Here is a 27,384-nt window from a genome sequence, read left to right as displayed (position 1 = left end):
GCCTGAGTGCCTCCTTGGGATTCTCCCATTCCTTCTTCTGACATACTGACTCCCAGACTGCCATCCCTCCTCTGCTCTACATCCATATCATCCCCCATATCCTCTGATGCTCCTCCCTGAACTGTTCCTCTGACTGATCTGCTTCTACCCAGATCCAAAGACCTTATAGGGTCTCTCACTGCTCTTTCTCTGCCAGACCTACTAGACATTGCTCTAGGCAATGCTGGAGGACGGACGCTCGTGCCCTCATCCTCAGGTGGTACTCCAGTCAATCTTGCTGATCGACGAGTTCCTCTCATCCTGTTTTCTGAAAAACAGTACACATCACATAAACATTAACATCATATGGTTCATGTGGGCGCACATGAACCTGCATCACATATACATCATTCATATCATAGCATCAATGCACATGTATATAATCATGGCATTTCACATCATCATGTAAGACAGGACTCGACATCCTATCCTAGTGGACATGACCTTTCCTATTGTGCTTGACCTTCTATAACATCTATGAGCCCGACACTCTAGGTCCGACCATATGAACCTAGGGCTCTGATACCATTCTGTAACGACCCGAAAATCGGACCGCTACCGGCGCTAGGATCCGGGTCGACTTAAGGCCGCCGGGACCCGTAGCAAGCCTGACATGCAACCTGTAAACCTGTTTAATCCCATACATGATCAACAATCATACATAAAAATTTAAAACTTTTCTTTCATTCATTTCTCATACGCCAAACTCAACCTGTGCATGCACTAAACATAATCATAAACTTGACCCCTCTATGGGATCTCATCAATGCCCCCAATGGGTGGCAATACATGTGTTGAGTTGGCTAAACATAGACATCCATAAACATTAAGATCATGTATCAAAAGGGATTACAATAACTATGGTCAAGCACACTTCTAAACCTCAATATCATTACTTTACATATCCAAACATCATTATACAATCCGTCATGTCCACATTCTAATTATTACAATAACAAGACTTTACTCTTCTTGACTTCTCTGTCTAGCCCGTACCTGCAATCCTGGGGGATTAGGGAAAGGGGTGAGCTACAAGAGCCCAGTGAGCAGAATAATAAAACATTTAAAACATATGATAACATGAAATGCATCACATCACAGCTAATCACATCAAGGATGAATTTGTCACCAATAGTCCCCTACATGGTCCAACTGTGCCAGGGGCGTAGAATGGGCCTCACTGGTCTTTCTCTTACATAACATAACATAACATGGACCAACTGTGCCAGGGGCGTAGAATGGGCCTCACTGGTCTTTCTCTTACATGGTGCCAGGGGCGTAGAATGGGCCTCACTGGTCTTCCGTACCGTATCATCATCATCATAACAAATGAGGACTAAAGGATCATTCAAAATTCATCCACATCATCAACATAATATGCAATGCAACATATTCGTGAGTCTAATGCAAACATCCTATTATATCTCATGGCATTCATGATGCGTGAATCATGTTAAAACTGATTTATTTATTTAAAGCATAAAAGTCATTCCACTCACCTCTGGCTGAAGCTCTACCGACTCAGAAGCAGCTGAACTCACTGCTGGGGTCCTCGGTTCCTCGGGTCCAAACCTACACAGGTGGACTCAAATGAGGGACCAACATACTAGAACATAACTCTAAAAACATCCCCCAAAAACCCCATAAAACACCTCAAAACAATCATGTAAAAACATGCAAAGGAAGGCAGAATAGGGCAGGTTCGGCGGCACCTTCGGCGGCCGAAAGTCCCTCCAGAGCCGAAACCCAGGCAGGTTCGGCGGCACCTTCGGCGGCCGAAAGTCCCAGACAAAGACGAAAGTCTCTTTTCGGGGGCAACTTCGGCAGCCGAAAGGCCTGCCTCCCCAGCCATGTTCGGCGGCCGAAAGTTCCTTCGGCTGCCGAACCTGGTTTCTGCCAAAGGGCAGAAACTTGGCTCCTTCAAGCACATTTGCCTCCAAAACCTCCAATCATGCATTTAGCTCAACCAAAACATGCAAATATACATACATTGGCTCCTAGGGGTTTCAAACTACCTAAAACCCCAACTACAACACACAACAACAACACAATCCAAGCCACATTGCTCAAAGCATAACATTAACTCAAAAACCTAACTATGAGCTAAACATGCATTCTATCCTATAGATCTTGCATAAAACTTACTTTAAACATAAAATGAGCTTAAGATCGGCTCTTACCTCTTGAAGATCGAGAGGGAGACGTCCTAAACTCGGAGGTGGGAGATTTTGAGTTCTTGAACCTCAAAGCTCCAAAACTTGCTCAAATCTCTTCAAAACGACATAAACCTCGTTAAAACATGAAATATTGAAGGAAAATCATCAAAAATGAACCATGGAGGAGCAAGAACTCACCGTGGTCGAAAATGGGGAGAAAACTCACCCGTTTCGGCCATGGAGCTCTTATATAGGGGCTGGCCAGTTCACGTTCGGGGGCCGAACGTGCCCCCACATCTCATGCATGTTCAGCGGCCGAACATGAGGTTCGGCGGCCGAACCTGGTTTCTTTCAAACAAAACTTTCGGAGGCCAAAAGTGCTCCCAAAACCTATCCACGTTCGGCGGCCGAACATGACTTTCGGCGGCCGAACCTGGTAAGGTTCCATGGTCTTTTCCTTTTAAAAACTCAAATTCATTCTTACTTAAAATCATCAAAAACATTAAAACATTTCATGAAAACATGGTTTTATCCATCTAGAGGTCTCCGACATTCGAGATTCCACCGGACGGTAGGAATTCCGATACCGGAGTCTAGCCGGGTATTACAGCCAAGCTAATAGATTGGTAATCTCGTAATTATAGGCGTAATAGGAATATATTGGACTGTACTTGATAACGATAACTTTGTACTGAGACTTGTCCTATTCAAGGGAGAGCGAGTGTTGTTGATAAATCGGGTATTATGATGTTTGGATCTTCATTTTCTCATACTGGACCATGTTTTTTGATTATTAGATCCTTCTCACGTGGTCATATCTTGTGGTGACAGTTCGTGGTTTACTTTGAGCGATTGTTATGTTGTATCAAAGGTTCCCGCTGATTTTCAATTCTTCATATTCGAAGGTGATTGTTTGTTTTTCTAGTTTGGCACACGTAGCATGGTTTGGTTGGTCATTACTGTTTGCATCATTTCGCTTGCCTTTGCCTATGACAATCGTCTTATTTCTCAAGCCGTATCAAAAGTTTGTCGGCTACGCCACTATATAAGAAGCCTCATTTCTCTTCATTTATTTACGACTATCCTCTATAAAAATGAATAGAGATACTTCCTTTTATGTTCCTGAGAATAATCAAATCTGTGTGGAGGACAACATCATGATCTATGAAGACCAGTTAAAGGCGGATTTTCATGAAGGAGCAAGCATACTTCTTAGCCCTAAGGACTGCAGCTAGTCTGATTATAATGGTTTTTCAGCGGTACAACTCCAAAGAGGGGGTTGGATTGTACAAGATTGATTCTGAAGGTCAAACTAGGAAGGTAGTTGGAGAAGCGACGCTTCATGTGATTTTTTTTGGATAGACGACCTCTTCCCAGAGGGTGAGGTCAAGCAAAAGATTGAAGAGAACCCTCCCAATTAGGTCTTTGCTAATACTATAATAGACGTTTAGAGAATTTTATAATAGAAACTTGCAAGGGACACTGAAGTCCTCCTCTTTGTATTATTTTGTAATGAAAATACATATTTTACACATTTATTCTTTTGTTTGTTTTGTGTATGCCCTTGTAGTGAATGTGAGGTGGTGGTGGATGCTCACGGCAATCACTCTGATACTTAAGTCAGTATACCAAAAAATAGAGAAAATGCAATGAATTACTTAGAAGTTGAGTAATATTAGAGAATATTGTACCTTTATTTATGTGATTCCTAGTTTTTTATATTATAAAAAGATAAAGATAAATATAGTATTTCACGATAATTTAGTGGTGATGTAGCCAGTTGCTTGATAAATAATGTTGCCAGCTAATAAGTTAGTAATACCGTGATTACATACGTAATGGAGATATGCTTGACAACCGTAATTTTATATCGAGACTCGTTTTATTGTGAGTTTTAATAATAAATCAAGTGTTATAGTATTTGGATATTTCTTTTCTCGAGCTGGACTGCATTTTTTGAATTGAGAGATTAACTAACAAAATTTTTTAGATTAATGATAATTTTTATATTTTATATATTAATTTTTTATTATTTTAAATATTTAATATATTGAAACTAATAAATTGTTCATAAAAATTGAGGATACGCTTCCTATAACTAATGGAGCGTGTGGGCACGCTCTCCATAAGGAGAGTGAGAGAAAAATTGGTGGATGAGATAACGACCAATTCTAACGACTACATACAGTAATATCCACCGATCGCTATCTCTCTCTCATACACTGACACATTACACACACTCTTATCTGCTCTTCTGTCTATCTCTCTTGGAATAGTTCTTACGGACCGACAGTTAACTCTGAGAGAGAGAGTAGAGCCGCCCATTAAAAGTGGAACACGTGTCCTTGCCTTTCGCTTGACGCGTCCTTATCTTCCGCTTGACGCGTCCTCAACAGCAACACACACAAGGGGGCAAAACAGCAGCAAACTCTTTTATTTTTATTCTATTTTTTATTTTTATTTTATTATATATTTCTAATTGATTATTAAATTATATTTTATAGAAAATAAAATTACATAGAAATTATCGATTTGTGTGATTCTATTGGCTAAACTCCTAAAAACCGTGTGCACGTTTCAACAAACGCGTTAGCCCGAGGAGCGGAGCGCGATGGCAGTGAGTCGCTGACTGTTACGGGACATGACTATGGGTTAATTGCAATTTGGAATTAAAATTTTGATTTTTGAATAAAAAATATAATTTTATTTAAATTGAAAATTACATTAATTAATTTCTTTTATATATTTATAAAATCTGTGCGTCAAATGTAATTGTTATAAGCTTCCATTGGTGGACTTAAGCTTTCACTTACATGGAGTCAAACCGCGGAGCCGAACATAATAGACGGAAGGGGCGTATAATTTAAATTAATTATTTATTAACACTTTATATTTACTTAAAATTAAAATTTTTAGTATTTATATATAAATTGTTTCCAGCAAACAATTTATTTTCCATAAAGTTATTGACTTTTTTTCTCATTTCACCTTATTCAAAATAATTACATTTAAAAACGATAATAAATTTTTTAATTGATAAATTTTGATGTATAAGATTGAGAATATATTTGATATTAGGTGAATTTTGATAAGTTTAATTTATATATATATATATATATATATATATATATATTTTATTCTTTTTTATTTTTCTTTTTTGGTTATGCTACTATTGTCCTATATTTATATCCGTCTGTTATATTCACGCGGATAGCTTGTATATGTGTATTATATTCTTACTTTCATTAGGCAATTATTTAATTTATTTCGACGCTATTTAGACTTGAACTCTATTATTACAGGCTTTGTCTTTATACAAAGGCCGATAGTTATTCGAGTCAAATTGCCCTAAACCCGTTTGAGTCTTATCTAGTCCACAGAGTCAGGCCTGAACTGATCAGGAGCTGTCCTTTCATTGCATTTTGGGTCTGCATTAACTCGGTCCAGTCTCTTTTCGTTTGGGTTATAGTCGGCCAGTCGTCTGGAGCCCGATAGTTATCAAGTGTAACGACCCGGAAACCAGACCGCTAACTGCGCTAGGATCCAGATCGGCTTAAGGCCGCCGGGACCCGTAGCAAGCCAAACTTACATCCTATCACCTGGTCAAATCCCATACATGATCAAAACATTAACATAAAAACTTAAACATCTAATGTAAATCCGAGCTTGACCTGTATGCTACATAACTGGAAACATAACAGAACCCCATACTAGAGCCCTCATCAAATGCTCTAGCTGGGTAAACATAATATACATCAAGTTTGGATCACATCTGATGAACCAAAACCTAACCTGTGCATGCATTGAAACCATAAACATAAAACCTCCACTAGAGTCCTCATCAAATACTCTAGCGTGGTAAACATCACATGCCACAAGTTTGGTTCACTCACAACTCAACATTAAAACATTACATACATCATGTACTAAAAAGGGACTAACCAAGCCTTAGGGCCAAACACAATACTAATTCATAAACATAACTCTACTTTACGTTACATTACATTACATTATCTTGCAATACATTATATCAATTTATATTACATGTCCACACTAAAACGCTAATCTATTACTATTACATAAGCATGACATTACCCTTGACGTCTTCCCGAACTACCTCTGACCTGCAAACCTGGGGGTTAGGGGAAAGGGGTGAGCTAAAAAGCCCAGTGAGCAGAACATGGAAAACAATAGTAAATCGTATGCTTTCATGGAATGCGTCACAACACAAACATTTCACATAACGGATGGACATGACCACCAAGACTCCCTCTATCTGTAACATAACATGGTGCCCGGCCCTTCGGGCTCCTCAGGACTTCATTATACTCGGCCCTCAAAGGGGCTCCTCAGGACTTCTGTAACATATCATAGCTAGGGCTATTGGGGTCGCCTTGGTCCATCCACATCAATAATAAATTATGCAATGCAGCATATTCGTGATTTCTAATGCAAGCAATCTACTACATATACATAGTATTCATGATGCGTGAAACATGCTTAAACATTTGAGTTAGTTCTACTCACCTCTGGCAGACGCTGGACTGACTCTGCAACAGCTAACACTGCTGGCCTCCTCGATCCCTCGGGTCCGATCCTACACAGGTGGACTCGAATGAGGTACCAAACACATTCTAAACAACTCATAAACAACTCCCCGAAAACCCCTAAAACATCCTCAAAACATGCATAAGAAACACCCAAGAAAGGGCTGGACAAAGCACTTTTGGCGGCACTTTCGGCGGCCGAAAGTCTCTTCCAGAGCCGAAAGCCATGCAGGTTCGGGGGCACTTTCAGCGGCCGAAAGTCCCTCCAGAGCCGAAAGTCTGGCACCTTCGGCGGCAGGTTCGGCGGCCGAAGCCTCTCACAGATCGGAAAGTCCTGGCCTTCGGGGGCACATTAGGCGGCCAAAGCTGCCTTCCATGCAGGTTCGGCAGCCGAACATACCTTCGGCGGCCGAACCTGGTTCCCTCCGAACAGCAGGTCCGAATCCGTCACAAGCAAAACCAACCTCCAAACCACCCAAAACCTCACATGCTCTCTCCCAAACATGCATACACACTCCCACATGCATATAAGGCATAAACTAACTTAAACTTCTCAACATAACATCACATAACCAAACATTGGGCATAAAACCCACATAAACCCTAACATGCATATCTACCCATACTCAAGCATTAAAACTTCTTTACACTTACTTAAAACTTATTAAAACATAAAAGGTGGCAAGGATCTACACTTACCTCTTGGAGATCGAGGGTTGGTGCGACCCAAAGCTAGAGATATGGAGAACCCAAGCTCCAAAAGTCTCCAAGCTCTCAAACCTTGATCCAAGCTTTAAAACTCTTCAAAACAGCTATAAAACTTATAAAAACCTTGGGAGATTGAAGGAAAGACATGAAATCAACCAAAGGAGGCATGAACTCACCTATGACCGAAATGGGGAGAGAAAACTCGTCCATTTTCGATCTGGGGGCCTTTTATAGGTGGCTGAGCAGAACACCTTCGGAAGCCAAACCTGCTTCCGAAACAACCCCATGTTCGGAGGCCGAACTTGAGGTTCGACGGTCGAACCTGGTTTCTGCCCTCAAAGCTTTCGGAGGCTTAAAGCACTCTCGAAACAGCCCCACGTTCGGCGGCCGAACTTGAGGTTCGGCGGCCGAACCTGGGTCCTTCCTCCTTGGCCTTTTCTTTTCAAAACTCAATTTCTTTTTCATTTAAAACTATGAAATCATGTGAAAACATTTTAGAAACACATTTTACCCCTCTAGAAGACTTTGGCATCTTCAGAAATTCTAGATTCCGCCGAAAGATAGGGATTCCGATGCCGAAATCTAGCCGGGTATTACATCAAGTGTCCCTTTACTCCGTTATTAATTATTTCATGATTAGTGAGGGAGTAAATTTTGAAATTCTTAATTACTTTTGCGCGGATCAAAAAGAGGGTTCTGCCAGACATTACTTCTTTCATCCTCCTCGTTTTGAATCTCACTTTCACTCGTTGCTCTCTCTCACATTGCTTCTACTATTTTGCTTCCATTCTCTCTATTATCTCGATTTCTTCGATCAGAGGTACATTATTGCTCTTCTCATAGTTTCTATTGAAATACTTGCGATGGATGACTTGGTTTCTTCTGTCACTTCTTCTTCCTTACTTCAACACCTTCCTCGTCATCTAATAGATACAAAAATCTTTAGGATTAGGGCGCCCCTGGATAACGAGCGAATAGTCCTTCCTAACCCACCGCCTACGGGATTAATAGATGCTCAACAAGGATGCAATTTGTTATTTTTCCTCAAGCAACACAAGTTTGGGTTAACCTTCCCTTTTATCCCTTTTTTTATCGAGGTCTTTCAACGCTTTAGGGTAACCCCTGAATGCTATCCCCCAATTCCATTCTATTCATGTGTTGTTTCAAATCCATCTAACTGTGCTGGGGTTTTGTCCCTTTTGTCGATTTGTTCTCTACCTTCTTTTATCTGGTTAGGTCTGCTCATGGGTTTTACTGTTTCGGTCCTCGAGCTGGGTTGTCCATTTTCACCGGTTACAAGGATTCAATTAAGGGTTGGGTAGAGCATTTTGTCATTGTCGAGCTAAAAGAGAGCTCAGGGGTTGAGTGGGACGTTGATCTATCTTGGGGGGAGATGCCTCAGGATTACAACGAGTTCTCTAGGCTAAACCTTATAAATCAGATCTGCCTTCTTCGACTGACTTCTGTAAAGAAGAAATATGATATCAAGAAGTACATATTCATGTCCTCTCTGTAGGACTGTAAACAAGCTGGCACTTTTAAGTTTTTCTCTTATATTTTTCCTTTTCCATACTGAGTTCTAACTGAATCTTTGTTTCTTTTTCAGTTTCTAACGTGCTAATGGACAAATCCAAGCTTCCTAAGAACTTCACCTTGTCTCGAGAGAACATCAAGGATACTTGGGCTACCTTCCGGGCTAATAAATCTGTTGCTGATGTCACCCAGGAGGTCTTTCATGTCGCGACTCCAACATCATCAATTCGTCCTCCTGCTTGCACCCCTGTACCTTTGCTAGCTTCGGTGCCAGTGTCAGGAGGTTCTCATTCTGCAACCTTCAGAACATCAATTCCTCCCAAGACCTTGGCCTCCTCCAAGACTCCTACTGCCCTAAAGATGGTCCTTAAGGATCCTATCCTTGTTAATGAATCAAAGCAGGATAGCTTAGGGGACTGCTTTTCCTTGTCAAAGACTCTATTCTTATGCTTTACTGGCTTCGCATCAGGAAAGATGTTAAGCTTGTAAGTCATAACTACTGGCTTGATTCCCGAAATATTTGAAGGCTTCCAGGCAAAACTTGATCCATGCCCCTGAATTAGGGCCATTGCTGCTTCCTTCTGGCTTTGTTCCAGGCTTGAGTTTAAACTGAAGACCTTATCATTCTCCAACTCCGACAACGGGAAGGTCTCCAGTTTATCTACTGGTTTAGTTCTGCCTTCCTTTCTTTCATCCTGGACTTCCATAACCTCAGGGTTGATTTCTTTCTGCTGGGTATTTTTCTCATCTACCATAGCCCAATATACAGCTCTAGCTTCTTCCTGTCTTCCTTGGACAACACTGACCCCTCCGCTAGTTGGGAACTTCATGCTCAGGTATTGAATGCTCGTCATGACCTTAAAATCATACAGCATCGGCCTCCTCAGAATGACATTGAAACTTAGCGGTAATTTTACCACCAAGAATACGACATAATGTCTTTGTGATAGAGGAGGCTCTCCTATGGTGAGTGCTACCTTCACCTTCCCTTCCGCTGCTATGGGGATGCCCCCTATTTCTTTCACTGGGGCCTATTCCTTCACTAATTGTTCCTCTAGTATTTTCATATGCTGAAAGACTCGGTGGGGAAGCAAGTTTACTTTACTACCGTCATCCACTAATACTTTTTGAACTCTAAAGTTATGGATCACCGCCTCAATGACTAAGGCATCATCATGGGGCATTTGTATATCCTATGCGTCTTCTGGAGAAAAGGAGATGGTCATCGAGGTATGCTCTGCAACCTGCATTACCTTCATGTTGCTCTCATTTTCAGTCCTCCCCCTCCTCTTTCTCCTTTGGCTCATCCGACCTCATGTTCCCCCTGCTATCATGTTGATCGTGTCGTTGGAGTCATCGTTCATAGGCGCTCTGATTTGCCTCCTTGCTCTTTCTCCTGCCTCTCCCAGCTGTGGCCTCTGCCCTTCCATTTTCTTCCAAAAGTTCTGAAGATGACCTCTCTTGATCAATCTCTCTATCTCATGTATCAACTGGTAGCAGCCGTTGGTTTCGTGCATAAGAGTTCTATGATACTGGCAATACTTTTATGGGTCTCTTCTTTTCATATCAGTTTTTAGAGGTTTAGGCTACTGCATGTAGTCCTTGTCCTGGACTGCCATGAGCACTTCAGCTCGTGATACATTCAGGGGTGTAACTTCTGCTGGAACGCAGGGTTGATAAGGCCGCTGGTCTTTTCTCTCCCATCTATGCTTATTCAGTGCCTCCAGGCCCCTGTCCAGCCTTTTCTCCGGAATGTCTCTCCTTCCATCGTCAATGCCCTTACCCTTCTCCTTATCTTCTCATGCGAATTGGTTGGTGGTTAAGGCATTGTCTTGCCTTATATACTTCTCAGTCCTTTTCATCAGCTCCCACATGGTAGTTGGCAGCTTTCGGCATAAGGATCCAAAGAACTCTTGGGAGGTCATGCCCTTCTGCATGGCCTCTACTACTCTTGCCTCATCTAACTCCAGTATCTGCAAAGCCTCCTCCGAGTTAAACCTGGCTACATACTTTCTTAGAGACTCGTTCCCCCTCTGTTTGATCGTTTCTAAGTAACTTGTCTTCCTTTCAGCAAGGACTCCGGCAATAAACCTGCTAATGAATACCCAGGTCGACGAAGTTCCTGATACTTCCTGATTCTAGGCTATTGAACCAAGCCTGAGCTGGTCCTGTCATGGTTGTTGGGAGGACTTTGCACATCTGGGTGTCGAAGTGGGTTTGAAGTTCCATAAAGGTCTTATAGTTTAGCATGTGATCTCAGGGATTTCCTGTCCCATCATATGCAGCCAACGTCGGCAACATAAACTTCTTTAGTATGGTCTCCTGCTGGATCCATTTGATGAATGGCGATGAGGTTAGCAACATGGGACCGTTATTGTCTTTGGCCTCGAGTTCCATCAACACCTGCTCTTTTAGCCTCTTTAACTTTTGATCATCCTCTGTATCATCCCTTCTGAGCCTCTTCTCTAGGCAGTAACGGCCTCCTTCCAGTTTTTCACTTTCAAACCTTTATGGAGGTTCGGATGAACAACTTTCTACCCCACCATTTTCTACGAGTTCCCTTGCTATCCTGCTCCTAAGTCAGGCTATTAGTTCATTTCTTTGGCTTATTTCCCCATCTCCTTCTCCCATCCTTCTGCTACTCTATTGGGAGTCTTGATAGTTCAAAGTGTGTTGGGGCTCGCTGTGGTTGAGCCCATCCACCATAAGTGGCCTACTTGGCGGGGTGTTAAGTCCACTGTGTTGTAACATCTGACTTGGCCAGTTGGCACTATTTTGTAGTTGTAAGGCATATTTTGGAGTTCTTTGTCTAACAATGGGGTATGGGGCATGGCTACAGTTGAGCTCGGTGAGTGGTTTAGCAATGTAGGTGACAGGTTTACTGAAGTTAGCAGACTGGAGAATGAGAATAATGGGCTCTCTTGTGTCAAGCTCAGGTCATTTTAAGTGATTCCTATGTGGGTTTTGCCAGGATTAGCCATCTGAATCTCATTGGTTGAATGAGAACTCATGTGATGTTAAGATCCCTTCGTTCCCATAGACAACACCATTTGATGTTTGAGATTCGAGAATGGGTCTGAGATTAAGTGAATTTTAGTAAGTTTAGTTTCTATTTTCTTTTTTCCTTCCTTTTTTTTCCATTCCCTCTTGTCTTTTTTGGGCGTGTTATCATCGTCCTACACCTGTACTCGTCTATTACATTCATGCGAGCAGCTTGTACATGTGTATTGTATTCTTACTCTCGTCAGATGGCGATTTAATTTCTTCTGATGCTATTTAGACACGATTCCTATTATTGCGGGTTTTATCTTTATACGGAGGCTGACGGTTGTTCGGGCCAAATTATTTCGAGCCCGTTCGAGTCTTATCCAATCCACAGTATCAGGTCTAAATTGATTTGGAGCTGTCCTTTTATTACATTTTGGGCCCACATTAGGTCAGTCGAGTCTTTTTTTACTTAGACTGTAGTAGGCCCAAACGTCTGAACTTAAGTAATCATTAAATTTAATTGTTTTTTTTTTTTGAAATAGAGATTAAAAATTGGGAGAGTAGAACCCAAAATTTTTCAAATTTACTCATATGCACTTACTATCATGCTAAGTTTATAAATATAAAATTTAATCTATTTTATTGAGTTGGTAAAAGAGAATAATGAGAAAATATACATTTTTGTTTTAAATTAAAAATAGTCACTGAATAAAAATATTTATTAACTAAATTAATATGATATAGTAAATAATATTAATAGTAATTTATATTTACAAATTGAATTCACAATCATTGCTCCGCTTGTACACTTTTTTAATGAGTTTGTCTAAATTTTTCTATAGCTTTTAAAAGAGTAAGAGTATTAATTAATTATTTTTATCCTTATCTCTACTGGATACAAGTACCCATTTTTTTCTATAATTTTTTAAATTTTATTTTACTATTTATTTCTCTCACTTTTCTTAGTGGCAGGTTGACGGAAAACGAGAGATTGATATTTGAGTAATTACGATATAAAGGTTAATTTTTAAATAATATTTTATTATAATTTAAATAAATTAATTATTATGAAAAATGACAATAAAAAATGATTGTATTATTATTTACATATATATTTTGGTGGGCTCCTCTAGCCTCATTAAGTTTCACCTCTATAGCTCACGAGATTTAGGGTTTTCTTTGAAGGCCAAGAAAGGTCGAAGGCAAATGTTGTGATTGTTGTCGTTGGGATTTTATTGCTTTTTTCTTTTTTGTGAATTTCTGATTGTGTCTTTTTGTGAATAATAATTTTTATTTTATTTATTATAAAGAGTGGATGTATATAGGATCTGGAGTTTGTTTATGTAATTGATGCGGTTTTTATTGATTTAGTGAGCGATTATTTGAATTTTATATTTTTATTTTAGTAATATTCGTTTTTTTATTGCAAAATTATAGTGGGTGATATCTCGGTGTTGGAGATCGGAGTGACTTCTTCAATCGGTTCTATGACTATTATATATTAAAAATATTATGGATCGATTTTTTTTTTTATTTAAAAATTTGATATGAGTTTACGTAGCCTTTAGTTATTTGTGAATTGGTAGTTTTAGAGCAGTACAATTATTTCTAGCTTGTAGTTTATAAATTTTGCGGCTAGATTTTATTATCTTACTGAATTACTTGACATGTATAATCATCTTGAATGAGAATTTGAGCATCTGAATTTGTGTTGGGTGTTTCATTATTCTCAGTGACGTTGAAAACTTAAAAAAGTATATTAGCAAATAGGGTTGCTAGATGCTCGGATGTCTTCCGAATTTGGTGTTATAGAATTCCAATTTAGTTGTACTGAATTTTAATTGATTTGTTTTTTTTAGATTCGCTGCTATCTATTTTACTTTGGGATGAGTTTTGATGTGTAATTTATTCTTTAAATTATGTCTTTCATGTTGTAACTATTGAGTCTTTTAATGCAACAGTTGGTTGCATGTTAAAAAATAAAAAACTTCACTCCATAGGAAGCCTCCATTGGTTTAAAAGAAAATATTTTCGAATGTTATGAAAATTAGAGATTTAAAATTGACGAGTAAAATATGAGAACTATTAAATTTATTTAGATATATTTATTATCAGATTAAGTCTGTGAGTGTTATAATAGTTATTTTATTTCTTTAAAATTTTATAATTAAATAAGTAAATATTTAAAGAAATTGATTAATATTTTATTATTATTTAGAGTCTTATAATAATTAAATAAAAAGATATAAATTCAAATATTATAAATAAAAAAAATACTCAAAGCTATATAATTTAAATTATATATTACTTTTTTAGATAATAATTTATTTATCAACTTACCAATATACTATTTAATATATATTAAACTTAAAATTATTAGTTCTGAGAATAATTTAATAATATAAAAGATTTACTGGTATATTGAAAAATATTAAATAAAAATTATTATTTTAATTGTATTGATTAATTTATATAAAAAAGTAATTTTCTCTTTATATGAACAAAAAATAATGTTCAAATAAAGGTTAATGCTTAGTAATTTAATTAAAAAAAATATTATGAGGCGCAAAAAATAAAATGCATATTTGCAGTCCTAGTGCATGAAAATGGAAATTCCAATCCACATGGCCCAATATTTTCTTTTTATTTTGAAATTGGCCCAATATTTCTTAAGCATGGGCCAACTTTGAACCATATATCCACTCCCTTATTTTTGCTTTTAATTTTCCAAAACATATTAATAAATAAATAAAGTTTAGCAGCTCAAATTAACCATTGTATTAAACTTGTTTTATTCTTAATTAAATAATATAAATATTTAAGATTAAAGTGATTAAATAATAAACAATTATTTAAACAGAATGATTAAAAAATTTTATTTTGTAAAATATAACAATATTTTATTAAATAATTTTTAAATATAGAAGTATAGTAGAAATTTAGAAATCTGATAGGAATTTTCCTCAAATTTAATTGATGAAGAGTGATTTCAATCGGGTTAGAAGCTCAATCAGCCCCAACCAGATCCAGTAGGGACTTTATTCAAATCTGAGGATAATGGTGGACTTAGATCGACTAACCAACATAAAATATATATAAAATATATAGGGGTGAGCGGTTAGGTTTAAAATCGAATCGAAATGAATAAATTAAAAAATAAAAATTTTATATTTATAAAAATCAAATCAAATTGATTTTAGTTAAAAATCGAATCGAATCAAATCGGTCTGATTCAATTTGATTCAATTCAATTTGTTCAATTTGAATTTTTAATAAATTTTTTACTTTTTATACTTTATTTTTAGTAATTTAAAATTTAATTGAAAGATTTTAATTTTAATATGATATTATCCCTTTATATTATTATTGGTTCGGTTTGATTTTTTTATGATGAAACTGAATTAAATTGAAATAATTAAAATTTTTGAAATTAAAACTTGAACCGAATTGAAATAAATAAAAATTAAAATTAAAATTTTAAATTAATTGAATTCTCTATATGTTTTTTGTCATTTGAATTGAATAGCGCCGGTCTATGAAGATATATATTAATATATATATTTTTAGTGAAACATAATATATATTAAATAAAAAATTAAAAGTTACGGTTTAATCCTTTTAGAAGCTTATTAGTTAAATATTTTATTTTGCAAAGATTTTAACGTTCAATCAAATTTTAGTCTGTCTTATTATTTAATTTTTACACTATAAAAGTTTATTAATTAATTATTATATTTTTAAAATAAAAAATAAAAGATAAATCATGAATCAATTATACTCTTTCGGAAGCTTATTTAAAATTAAAAAAGAGATAAATACTATATTTAATTCGAAATTCCATATATATTTCATTCTAAAAAAAATTGGTGCAATAATATAAAAAGATTATTATTTAATTTTTATATTATAAAAAATTATTAGTTAAATTTTTATATTATAAAAAATTATTAGTTAAATTTTTAATTTAAAAAAAATTAAAATATCAATAAAATTTAAAAAAATATACTAATGAGTCTTTTTATTATTTAATTTATATGATAGGTAAAAATTTATTAGTTATTATTTAATTTTTATAAAAATTTATTTTAATAATTAAAATTAATAAAAAAATTAATTAATAAACTTTTTAAAATTTAAAAAATATTAGTAATTATTTTATCACAAATATAAATAAAAAATATTATTTAATTTATATAATATGAAAAATCTTATTAATTAATTTATCAATTTTAAAAAATATATTAAAATATTTTTAATATTTTAATAATATATTAATTAATTTTTTATTAAATATTTTACTATTTAATTTTTATTATTTAAAGATTTATTAATAAATATTTTAATTTTATAAAAAAATTATTAATTAGTCTATAATTAATTTTAATTATTAAATATTTCAAAAAAATTATTAAAATTTAAAATATTTTCAATATAAAGTAAATAATGAATAAATATTTTAAAATATTATAACTATTTTAAGAAAATAATTAATAAATATTTTAAAATATTATAAATATTTTAGAATATTTTTAAAAATTAATTGACGGATTAATATATTTTTTAAGGATTAAACCGTAACTTTTCCTGTAAATAAACCATATCACTTGTGAAGAAGCATGTAATACATACCTTTGCAGTTAAAAAAACACACACCCACTGCACAGATACTCCAGTAGACAGAGAAGGTTGAGGCCAGGAAAGGATATGGAGAACGGATCAAAGAAATGGGGTTTTCAATCCAACAAGATCCTCAACACTTCTGCGAAATATATGACAGTGCGTGGAGCTCTAGATGCTTTAATGGCGAATCTCAACAAACAAGACCAAAGACCACTTATTCCTCTCGGTAACGGCGATCCTTCTACCTTCCCATGCTTTCGTACTACTTCTGTTGCTGAAGATGCCATCGTCGACGCCTTAAAATCCGCCAAATACAATTGTTATGCTCCAAAATATGGTATTCTTCCTGCCAGGAGGTATTATTGTTTCTTTTTTAATCCTTTTCCTCGATAAGTTTCAACTGATGACTCGTAATACTCCAATAATACTCCAATACCTCTTGTTTCGTGGTGCCTGGAGCTCTCTCCTCTTCCCTTGAATCATCATAGCTTCTTCTTCTGCTCCTCCTTTTTTATCATATTTGTTTCTGGGTGTGGGTTTTGTTAGCATGTTGACGTTTGAGTTGCGTATTCGATTTCTCTCTAGTTTATACTCTTTGATATTACTAATATTTTATATTGTATTGATGGCTGTTCATTTTTTTTTTCTCTCTTTAAAGATACCTTTCATTGGCTTTATTTATGTCTGTTTTCTGATTTATAAAGATGAGAACAGTCACTTCTTCATGATTGTCCAAAATTCTGTATTTATTATATATTTTTAACTTTTTAATTAATCATTAATTATTATACTTTTCCACCGCTTATCATATTTCTGTTTTATGTTGACATTGATAAAGCCTCAACAGCCTGAGTGATGGTGGGAATGTATAATAGTGGAAACATTGATTAGTGTATGTCATTCATATAACTATTTATCTTGCAAGTGGTTGAATTAATAAGTTGACCACATATGATTAGTGGGCAGCCCATTTTCTTGATTATTTTTTTGACTTCTTAAGTCCTTGAATCAAAATAAACAGATTTAAGATTGTCAATGGAAGTGCAATTTCCAACTTGAAGAATGGTTTGCATAAAAATTAAAACTGTTTGTTTGTTAGGAACTTTACTGTATCATCATTCATGGAAAAAAAGATTATAGTAATTGTTGAACGAGGCAAGGAAATATTTGAAAAAAAATAAATAAAAGCCATCTTTTTTAAAAGGTAAACAGTTCAATGTATTCCAATTTTGTTTTTTCTCCCCTGACTAAAGGGAGAGGAAGAGGGAAGCAGGCTGCAAGGGGTTGAACAATCAGGCTTTCTTTAGTGAATTGGCAGAGAAAGCAAATGATATTAGATATGCCATGATGTGAACAATCTATCCAGTTTCTGACAATTTCTTATTAATTTGTCTGAGTTGATGTGTTTTGAACTCTTACAGGGCTATTGCAGATCACCTTAATTGTGATCTCCCATACAAGTTATCACCAGATGATGTTTTTGTGACACTTGGATGCATACATGCCATTGAAATCACAGTAAGAGCTCTTGTCAGACCTGGTGCTAACATTTTGTTTCCAAGACCAGGTTTCCCATACTATGAAGTTGTTGCTGAACAAACTGCTCTGGAGATTCGCCATTTTGATCTTCTACCAGAAAAAGGCTGGGAGGTTGATCTTGAAGCTGTTGAAGCTCTGGCAGATGAGAACACTGTTGGCATGGTTATTATAAACCCTGGAAATCCTTGTGGAAACGTCTACAGCTACGGACATTTAAAAGAAGTGGGTACTCACTACTTCTGAAGTTACATTGGTTATATACCTTTGTGTTATTATATATTTATTGCAGTGGTAAATGGCATTGGTAGGACAGTATATTATAATATAGGCTTATATATAAATTTTTCTCAGTTGATCTACTGAATGTCAGATTGCAGAGACAGCTAAAAAGCTTGGAATTATGGTGATTGCTGATGAAGTATATGGGCATCTCTCATTTGGGAGTACCCCATATGTGCGAATGGGAATTTTTGGGTCAATTGTGCCTATCCTTTCACTTGGATCTATATCGAAGAGATGGATTGTTCCTGGCTGGAGAATTGGTTGGATTGTTGCTGTTGATCCCAATGGAATCCTTAAAAGCACTGGGGTTGTCAATGATTTATTTCCGCACATATCTGTGATTCAAAGTCTTATTTTGCTTTTTGGTACTGAAAAAAAAAAAAAAGATGATGAAGAAGAAGAATAGATGGTGTTCCTCTCTTTGTTAGTGACTCGTTGTTTTATTGGTTTGTGTTTGTTTTCAGGTTGTTGATTCTATACTTAATTGTCTCAACATCTGCTCTGGTCCTCCAACTTTCATTCAGGTTTGTGATTCATGATGCTTTTCCTCTGGTCATCATCTCCCTTTTGAATGTCAAGTCCCATGAGAATCTGGAAACATATGAATTTTCAGATATTTATTGAAGGAAATATCATATGTCCTTATCCTTCTATATTGATGAACGATAATTGAGATAAATCCTTTTGAAGTTTGCCTTTTGGCTTAAAGTTTCTGTCATGTTAGCTTGAAACATGATGAATATTGGCTGTGTATCAGGCTGCAATTCCAGAAATCCTTGAGAATACGGAGAAGGATTTCTTTATGAAAATTGTCAACTTACTGAGAGAGGATGCAGACATATGCTGTGACAGAATGCAGGACAACCCATACATTACTTGTCCAAAGAAACCAGAAGGTTCTATGTTTTTAATGGTGAGGGAACCATATTACATTTGTTTCTTTTTTCCTTCTTTTATACGTAGATAATAATTATTAACAGCAAAAAATCCTATTACAGGCAAAACTGAATATTTCATTATTAGAAGATATCAAGGATGACATGGATTTCTGTCTGAAGCTAGCTAAAGAGGAATCAGTCATAATTCTACCTGGTAAGACATGTTAGCTAAATAGAGTTTGGTGTTAAATTTAGAGAGAGTACTGGGCTTATACAAATAATTGAGTTGCTTATACGCCAATTCAATATTACAATTCAACTATTTATATTCTGCCCTTTCATTGTTTATTTTTTCAATATTGCACTTTTTTGCAATTAATTTCCACACATGGTTATGTCGTTTGTTTTAACAAATCTGAGAGCTATTCATGTTAGTGCAGGGATGTTTGTAGGAATGAAGAATTGGCTTCGCATAAGTTTTGCCATTGAGCCTTCAGCCCTTGAAGATGGTGTTGGAAGAATAAAGTCTTTCTGTGAAAGGCATGCCAAGAAGCAGTAAGAATTACTGCTGGACATTTAGCAGCTGTTGGATCAACTGTATAACGTTGATCCTAAGTCTCCAACTGCACTGTGTTTTTATGGTATGTTCTCCAGTTGGTCAACGAATAAATGTATCCCTTCTTACTGAACTAAAATGAGAAGGGGTGCTTGAGATCAACAACTTCGCGTTGTATCTCAAAGAAACTCTAAACCCTTGAAACTAAAATCTCATTAGATGTCTAAAATCCTTGTATTGAATATTGTTTTAGATTATCTATCATTGAAAACTTAGAAAATTTCATCAAGTGGCACTTTGGTGTAAAATACCTTACACCCAAATATTATGTGAGGTGAGTACTTAAAGTAGGCTTGTTTATGTTTGCGTGAGATGGTAAAGGGTATGTGCTTCAAAAGCATTTGAATTATCTCAGTTCTTAGATCAACAACTTGTGTTGAATCTGTGCAATATTACTTCTTGTTCTGTTTAGAAGGTATAAGGACTTGTTTAATATTGTTGTTTGAGTTGTGATGATAAAAATATATCTTTAAATATAATAATAAGAGGTATTAAAAATGATAAAACTAAACTTAATTATATTTTAATAATAAAATTTTAATTATTATTCATTTTCGACAAATATTTTTTAAGACTCCTCTGGATGGAATGTGAATAATTTTGACATTATATTGATTGTTATGTTTCTGTCCCCATCTTTAATTTATTTATATAAAATCTATCATCTGTAAAAGAAAATATTACATATAAATTCCTCAAACCATTTTTCTGTTTATTTATTTGGCAAGACTTATACACTGTAGTATCAGTGTAAAGATAAAAAAAAAAATTAAAAGTGCTTTTATATGGGTAATATTATTTTTAAAAAATTTTTTTTATTAGGCTTTGTTTATATGTATATATTAGACTTTGTTTGTTTTATAAAATATATTTTTTTAAAATATATTTTTCATATAGTATGACGTTTAAAATATTTAAAAAATTTAATCAATAAAATATTTTTTTTATAAAAAAAATTATTTTTCACATTTTAATATTTTTATTAAATTTTTATATAGAAATTTATTAATAAATTTTATTTTTTAAATTAAAATTAAATAATAAAAAATAAATTATTTTATTAAAAAATATTTTTCAAAATACAAGTTATTTTTAAAAAATAAGCGAATGTTATAGACTTTCGTTCCGCCCTAACTACTCTTCCCAATAGCATTTGTAAGATGACAAAATGGATAACATACACCATCTCATTAAAAGGGCGATGAAAAATATACACATGATATGGAATCTCACCTAATAACCTACTAGTTTCTTTTGGCATAAATTGGCCTATCAGAGTTTCAACCTTCAGCTCCATTTGAGAAGCTGTTTGTTTGTGTCGATTTAATTTTATAGGGCTATTGCAGAGCATCTCTCGAGACCTTCCATACCATTTATCTGCAGATGATATTTATCTTACAGTAGGTTGCACACAAGCTATAGAAGTCGTCGTATCAGTGCTTGCTCGTCCTGGTGCTAACATTCTGCTTCCTAGACCAGGCTACCCAACTTATGAAGCCTTTTCACGTTTCAGCAAGCTTGAAGTGCGCCATTTTGATCTTATACCAGAAAAAGGTTGGGAGGTTGATATTGAATCTGTTGAAGCAATTGCAGATGAGAATACTGTTGCTATGGTTATCATCAACCCTGGAAATCCTTTTGGAAATGTCTTCACATACCATCATTTGAAAAAGGTGTGCCTTAATTAGTGTGAATATTATGATAAAATGATCAATTTAAATGTAAAGGTTGTCACTTTTGGCTTCCATTTGATGGTGATTAGATTGCAGAGACTTCAAGAAAACTTGGGATATTAGTGATTGCTGATGAGGTTTATAATCACATAGCGTTTGGAAGTAACCCATTTGTGCCCATGGGCAAATTTGGATCCATTGTGCCTGTTCTTACTCTGGGATCTTTATCCAAAAGATGGATACTTCCTGGTTGGCGGATTGGCTGGATTGCAGCATGTGATCCTGATGGTGTCTTTGAGGAATGTGGGGTCTGTTTCCATTTCTTCATCTGTTTCAGCATAGCTATTTTTGTTATTTTTGGCTTCTAACAAAACCTTGCCTTCTAATTAAATTCCAGTTTTGGTTATTTCCCAAGCATAAAGTTTTGCAATTATTACTATTTTTTTTTTATTATATGCATTCTTGCTTAATAGATTATCAAGAGCATTAAGAGCTATCTCAGCTTCTGCACTGCAACTACAACTTTCATTCAGGTATCAGGCCAGGATTTTTATATTTGTGCTTATTTTGGGGAAAAGCTAACTTAGCTTCTAGCTCTTTATATGTTGATGTGTTCTCATTTTTGTCTAACAGGCAGCAATTCCAGAAATCCTGGAGAGAACAAAAGAAGAATTCTTCTTGAAAATTATTAATATCACAAGTGAAGCAGCAGATATATGTTATGAAAGGATTAAGGAGATCCCTTGTATTTCTTGTCCACACAAACCAGATGGATCCATGTTTATTATGGTAAGGACTATGAACAGTAAAGATCATGAGATTCATCTGCCTCAGAAACTAAGAATTATAGCTAAATAAGATGACTCTATCATCAGAGAAACATATTATTCATTACAGGTAAAACTAAACCTCTCTTTGCTTCAAGACATTATTGATGACATGGATTTCTGTCTCAAGCTAGCCAAAGAGGAATCTGTTATTGTCCTACCAGGTAAAAGGACAAAATATTTCTGAACTTATTCAATATTGTCTTAATTTTTGTTTTGGAGTTTTGTGACTGTGAAATATAAAAGAAAGAGAAGTAAAGAGGGACAATCCCTCATCTACAATTGAGGAAAAAAAAGGCTAATAATTGAGATGGAGCCAAAACTAAAGCATGTCAAATCTAATTTAAAAGTCATTTTTAATATAAATAGTATATTTCAGGTATTATTTTTCCCACTAGCAGTTCAAACTGTAATATTAGACAGACTCTGGGTTGATTAATGGTAAAACAACTGATGCAGGAGTAGCAGTGGGACTCAAAAATTGGCTGCGCATATCATTTGCTATGGAACCAGAACAACTTGAACAAGGGCTTGAGAGGATAAAAACGTTCTGCCAGAGGAATGCCAAGAATAATGCATAGATTTTTGTTAGTACTAGCTAATTAATTGTCCTTTGAATATTGATCTGCATACCTCTGTAATCCCTTGTTTTTCAGCACAAATTGAAATTATTTTTGTGCTTTCATGGTGCATACATTTACTACATTAACACATACGTAGAGTGTATAGTCAAGATGTTTCAAGACTTGAAGCAAGAGATGAAAGAACTAGTATGATTGAATCCACTCCCCTCTTAGACATCATTCGTTCAGACAACAAAACATCTTCGAAATGAATTCGTGAGGATCTCTTTCATGAAGCAAAACTACTGATAGTTTTAAAGGTTTACCTTTTTGTACAGAAAAATTAAAGCTTAAACACCAATCAAATGTGCTCCTCTTAAGCTTAAACACCACTAATATCAGTATGCTTTATAGCCTGAGCAATAGATGAATATGTTCCCAAAGTTCCAACTAAAATTGCCATTAAAATTATGATGAGTATACCTGCCAGCTCAACTCCCCAGTTCCGATACACTTGAAAAATCTTCAAGTAGCAGATGCAAGGGAGCAGGAATGAGACGGACACAACCAACACTGCTCCACTCAGGGCTGTCACAGACTGAAAAGATGGAAATAACAAAGCCAAAAGCACTGTGCTAATTAGCAAAGATGTTCTGATTATAATACTAATTGGTTTAGAATCTTGATACTTGGGCGGCAAACAACTTTCAATTGCAGTGGCAATTGGTGTTATTGTTAAAGCATATTTGGCAACAGGACCTGCCAATATGGTGTATATTGCTATCTTGGCACTAGCCTCTTGTACAGGCAGATTCAGTGTCACCTGAGATTGCACATTCTGGCCATATATGAGGTAACCCACTAGGGCCATGCAAAAGTAGTTGATGGTACATAGTATAAAACTTATAAGCAACACCTGCAAAAGAAAATCAATAATAATTTTGTAAAGTTTTGTTGTTTATACAAAAAATTGAATCAACTAGCTAACTCACCATTGAAAACTGGTCTTTCTTTCTCATTGAATTGTAAATAGCAGGGAACATCGCATGAGCACCATAACAGAAAGTGTACAAACTGAGTGCAGTAGGCATTCCCTGCATATTAATAAGCCTTCCTTTGCCATGAAATCCTGCCCCTCCACTTACACCAGCACAAAAAACACAAACAACTATAATAACAGAAGATAGAATCCCAGTAGCTGACACATATGACATGACACCCAAATCACTTAGCCACATAGAAGGCCATATTATGAGGCCTGCAAGAATAACAAAAGAATGCCTCCCATCTAGAGTGAGGCTTCCAAGTTTCAATACAAAGTGTGGTGAGAGCTTATGTAAATTGTCCTCTTCCATTATCAATAAGCCTGTAGCAACAAGATATAGCTCTAAAGAGGTGAAAACAGAAGCAACTACTCTTCCTTTGGAACCAAAGGCATGAGCAGCTATGTCGGAGTAACTTCTGATGTGAGGATTTGTATCCAGACATCGCCGAATCAGAAGACTTGTGAAATAAGCTGCAGTTGCAATAAGAAAGAGGAGGATCAAGCTTAACCAGCCTCCTGATGAGAGTGCATATGGAATTGATAGTATCCCAATCCCTGAGACAGTCAAATGATTCCATTAATCAATTGGTTTGATTAAAAAAATGATTTTTAATAAAAGAAAAGTTAAAAATAAATGCCATACATAGTCCCGTCATATTCAAGAAAAATTAATTATTTCCCTGAAAAATGCATAGATTTCTCTAGCATTTTCTTTCCAAGAAAGAAAACACAATAATCCATCCCATCTTAATGAGCTCGTACATCCATTCATTTCAAGAGGATCATACATAAAATTATGAACCCAAGAAAAAACTTCAAGGGCAGAAAGCGAAATGACGATTATATGGGTACCTGAAAGGGCGTTTATGCCATTAACGCAGGTCTTAAGGAAGCTTACTTGTTTCTGTTCATCAGGTGTAATGGCCATTAATCAGAATGGGAAATGAGCAAGAAGGAAGGAAATATGTATAGCTAGCGTTGGTTGCAATGGACTCTTAACACTGACGTATATACCTGGATATTGATGGCAACGATCGATATGGAAAGCCAAGTACATACAACTGTTATATTAAATAAACTTTTAAATGGTGACATTTTAATTTTAAATAATAAAAGTTAAATTAAATATTTTCCGCCATATATATAAGGGTTATATTAAATAATTTTTTTATAAATAATAATAATAATAATAATAATTTTTTGATATTTAGAGCGTGAATAATGATAAATATGTGAGATTTAGCTATTTTTCATACGAAAAATAAAAATTATATATAATAGATAACACAAACTACTAAATAAGAGACTCTTTCGATTGGTATTAAAGTTCATTTTGAGTCCGAAAAACTGTGTGCCAATGAATCTGCAAAAAAAGATTACGCATATGAGACGAAGTGGAACCGTTCGAAATCCTAATAAACCATTATGAAAAATTAAAATTTTATATAATAAATAGTATAAAATTATTAAATAATTTAGATTAAGGTCGTGTGAAAAAGTGAATTCAATTCAAAATCAATTTATTAAATGGATTAATAAAACATATTAAGAAATTTCATAATGATCCGAATTGGATTTTCGGGTCAACCAAATTATAAAGTGAGTTGGTCTGGGTTGTTTAGCCTTCTGATGCCCACCAATCATAAGATGGTATTTACATTTTTAGTTTTTCTTGTTTTACATGTTAAAAAACAAGAAAAATATGCACTTTGGTTGCTTAGTCTCTTTTTCTTTAGGTTTAATACTTTTTCGTCTCTCATTTTTTATTATTTAAGCATGAAAAAAATTAATTCATTTAAAAATTCAAGAACTTTCTTCAAAATTAAATCTTTAATGATTGATTAAAAAACTGTTGTTGTAAATTCAAGAAGTTAAAAATGATTTACTGATAATCAAGTTCTTAATTATTAATATTAAATTTGTTTTTTAAAATTATAAAGCTTTCAATTAAATCTTTACCATATGAAAAAAAAGAAGACAATATTTGATATGTTATATTTTTAATAATTTATATTTATTGATTTCAAATTTAATTTTTTTTTGCAATTATAATATTTATATTAATTCTTAAATTTTTATTTTAAATATTAACAAACTCAAGGGTCACATTTTAATTATTATTATTATTATTATTATAGTATATGTGTATTTCGTAGCAAGCTCTTACCTTTTTTTTGAAATGTAGATAGGCATGCAAAAAAGTTTCTATCTATTAGTATGTAATGCTATTATTGTCAACTGAGACTTATCAATATTAGTTTTTTCTAATGTACTTTGCAACGTTATTTTTATTTATTATATCTACTTATTATTTAAATTTTATATGTAATTGTAATAATTTTTTTTATATATTTTTATTTTTTTAATTTTAAAATATTTCCTTTTTTGTTCTTATAATATATACTTATTACCTCTATCTAATAAAAGATGTGTTTATTTTATTTTTTTTATTTTCCTAGAATTATAAGCTATTTCCTTTGTAAAATTAAAGTTTGTATTAATTTCTTAATTAATATGCGAATATTTAATATGTTTTAAAAAATTATTAATTTTAAAAATAATTTAGTAATATAGAAACATAAATGAATGATATATTAAAAAATACAAAATAAAATTTATTGTTTTAAGTCTTCAATTATATTAAGTATTGATGTGAGTGAAATGTGTTGTATAATGATTAGTCTATCTGTAAGAAAAAAAAAAGAGATGATTGGCGCTTATGATAGCCATTTCAACGCTTAAGTCAGTAAACGGAAGAAAAGAGCGAGTGTAATGAAATATTTTGAACTCAAGAGTAGTATAAGAATGCGTATCTTAATTTTTGTATTCATATGTTTTTTATACTGTAAGAAAATATATTTGGTTATCACATCTCCTGAAAATCTAACTGGCACCGACTAGTGGATAGAGGATCCCACGATTATAGGTACAATGAATATCTGTTGGATCGATTCGCTAACGGTAACTTTATGTGAAGACTTGATCTGTTTAGGAGAGGGCGAGTCTTGGCGTTTTGAACACCGAGTGTTACAATGTCCTAACCTTCCTTTTTACGAGTGAGACTTATGCAATCATGTGCCATAACTTATTAGAGTCTTGTCACGTGACCCTGTCTGTGGTGACAACTCACGTCACACTTTAGCCAAATATTGTGTCATATCAAAAGTCCCCCATCGGTCTTCGATTTTTCAAATTCAAAACTTACAACTGTTTTCCATGGTTTTGAAACTAACATCTAATCATGTGCCTGGCGGCTACCCGTCTCATTGCGCTATTTGGCAAAAATTTACCTTTGTCTTTTGATACTAACACCCAAAGACTTGCCTATCAGTTAACCACTTTGTGGCGATTCTCGGCAGAAACTTGCCTT

At 34.5% G+C, this 27,384-nt stretch overlaps 3 protein-coding genes across 4 annotated transcripts; 2 read left to right on the top strand and 1 right to left on the bottom strand.

The window, feature by feature from the left end:
* The first annotated feature begins 16,592 nt into the window (after positions 1-16,592).
* On the top strand, positions 16,593-20,321 carry LOC110629029 (probable aminotransferase TAT2). 2 transcript variants are annotated; one of them, XM_021775867.2, is made up of 7 exons: positions 16,593-16,947; positions 18,013-18,352; positions 18,501-18,719; positions 18,877-18,936; positions 19,170-19,325; positions 19,411-19,504; positions 19,731-20,321. In XM_021775867.2, exons 1-7 carry the CDS (start codon positions 16,676-16,678, stop codon positions 19,847-19,849), a joined length of 1,260 nt encoding a protein of 419 aa, XP_021631559.1. In that variant the 5' UTR covers positions 16,593-16,675; the 3' UTR covers positions 19,850-20,321. The 2 variants fall into 2 exon arrangements, with proteins under 2 accessions (XP_021631559.1, XP_021631560.1); XM_021775868.2 differs by having other exon boundaries at positions 19,726-20,321.
* Positions 20,219-22,987, top strand: LOC110629311 (nicotianamine aminotransferase 1). Its single transcript, XM_043949384.1, has 7 exons — positions 20,219-20,228; positions 21,209-21,579; positions 21,669-21,887; positions 22,053-22,112; positions 22,213-22,368; positions 22,477-22,570; positions 22,866-22,987. Exons 1-7 carry the CDS (start codon positions 20,219-20,221, stop codon positions 22,985-22,987), a joined length of 1,032 nt encoding a protein of 343 aa, XP_043805319.1.
* A 317-nt stretch (positions 22,988-23,304) lies between these two features.
* LOC110630399 (amino acid transporter AVT1I) lies at positions 23,305-25,080 on the bottom strand. Its single transcript, XM_021777882.2, has 3 exons — positions 24,867-25,080; positions 23,962-24,569; positions 23,305-23,885 (listed from the first exon to the last, which is right to left on the bottom strand). Exons 1-3 carry the CDS (start codon positions 24,940-24,942, stop codon positions 23,352-23,354), a joined length of 1,218 nt encoding a protein of 405 aa, XP_021633574.1. The 5' UTR covers positions 24,943-25,080; the 3' UTR covers positions 23,305-23,351.
* Positions 25,081-27,384: the final 2,304 nt, after the last annotated feature.

Source organism: Manihot esculenta, chromosome 13 (genome assembly GCF_001659605.2).
Source record: "Manihot esculenta cultivar AM560-2 chromosome 13, M.esculenta_v8, whole genome shotgun sequence".
Taxonomy (NCBI): Eukaryota; Viridiplantae; Streptophyta; class Magnoliopsida; order Malpighiales; family Euphorbiaceae; genus Manihot; species Manihot esculenta.
This window is presented reverse-complemented; position numbering and strand designations above follow the sequence as displayed.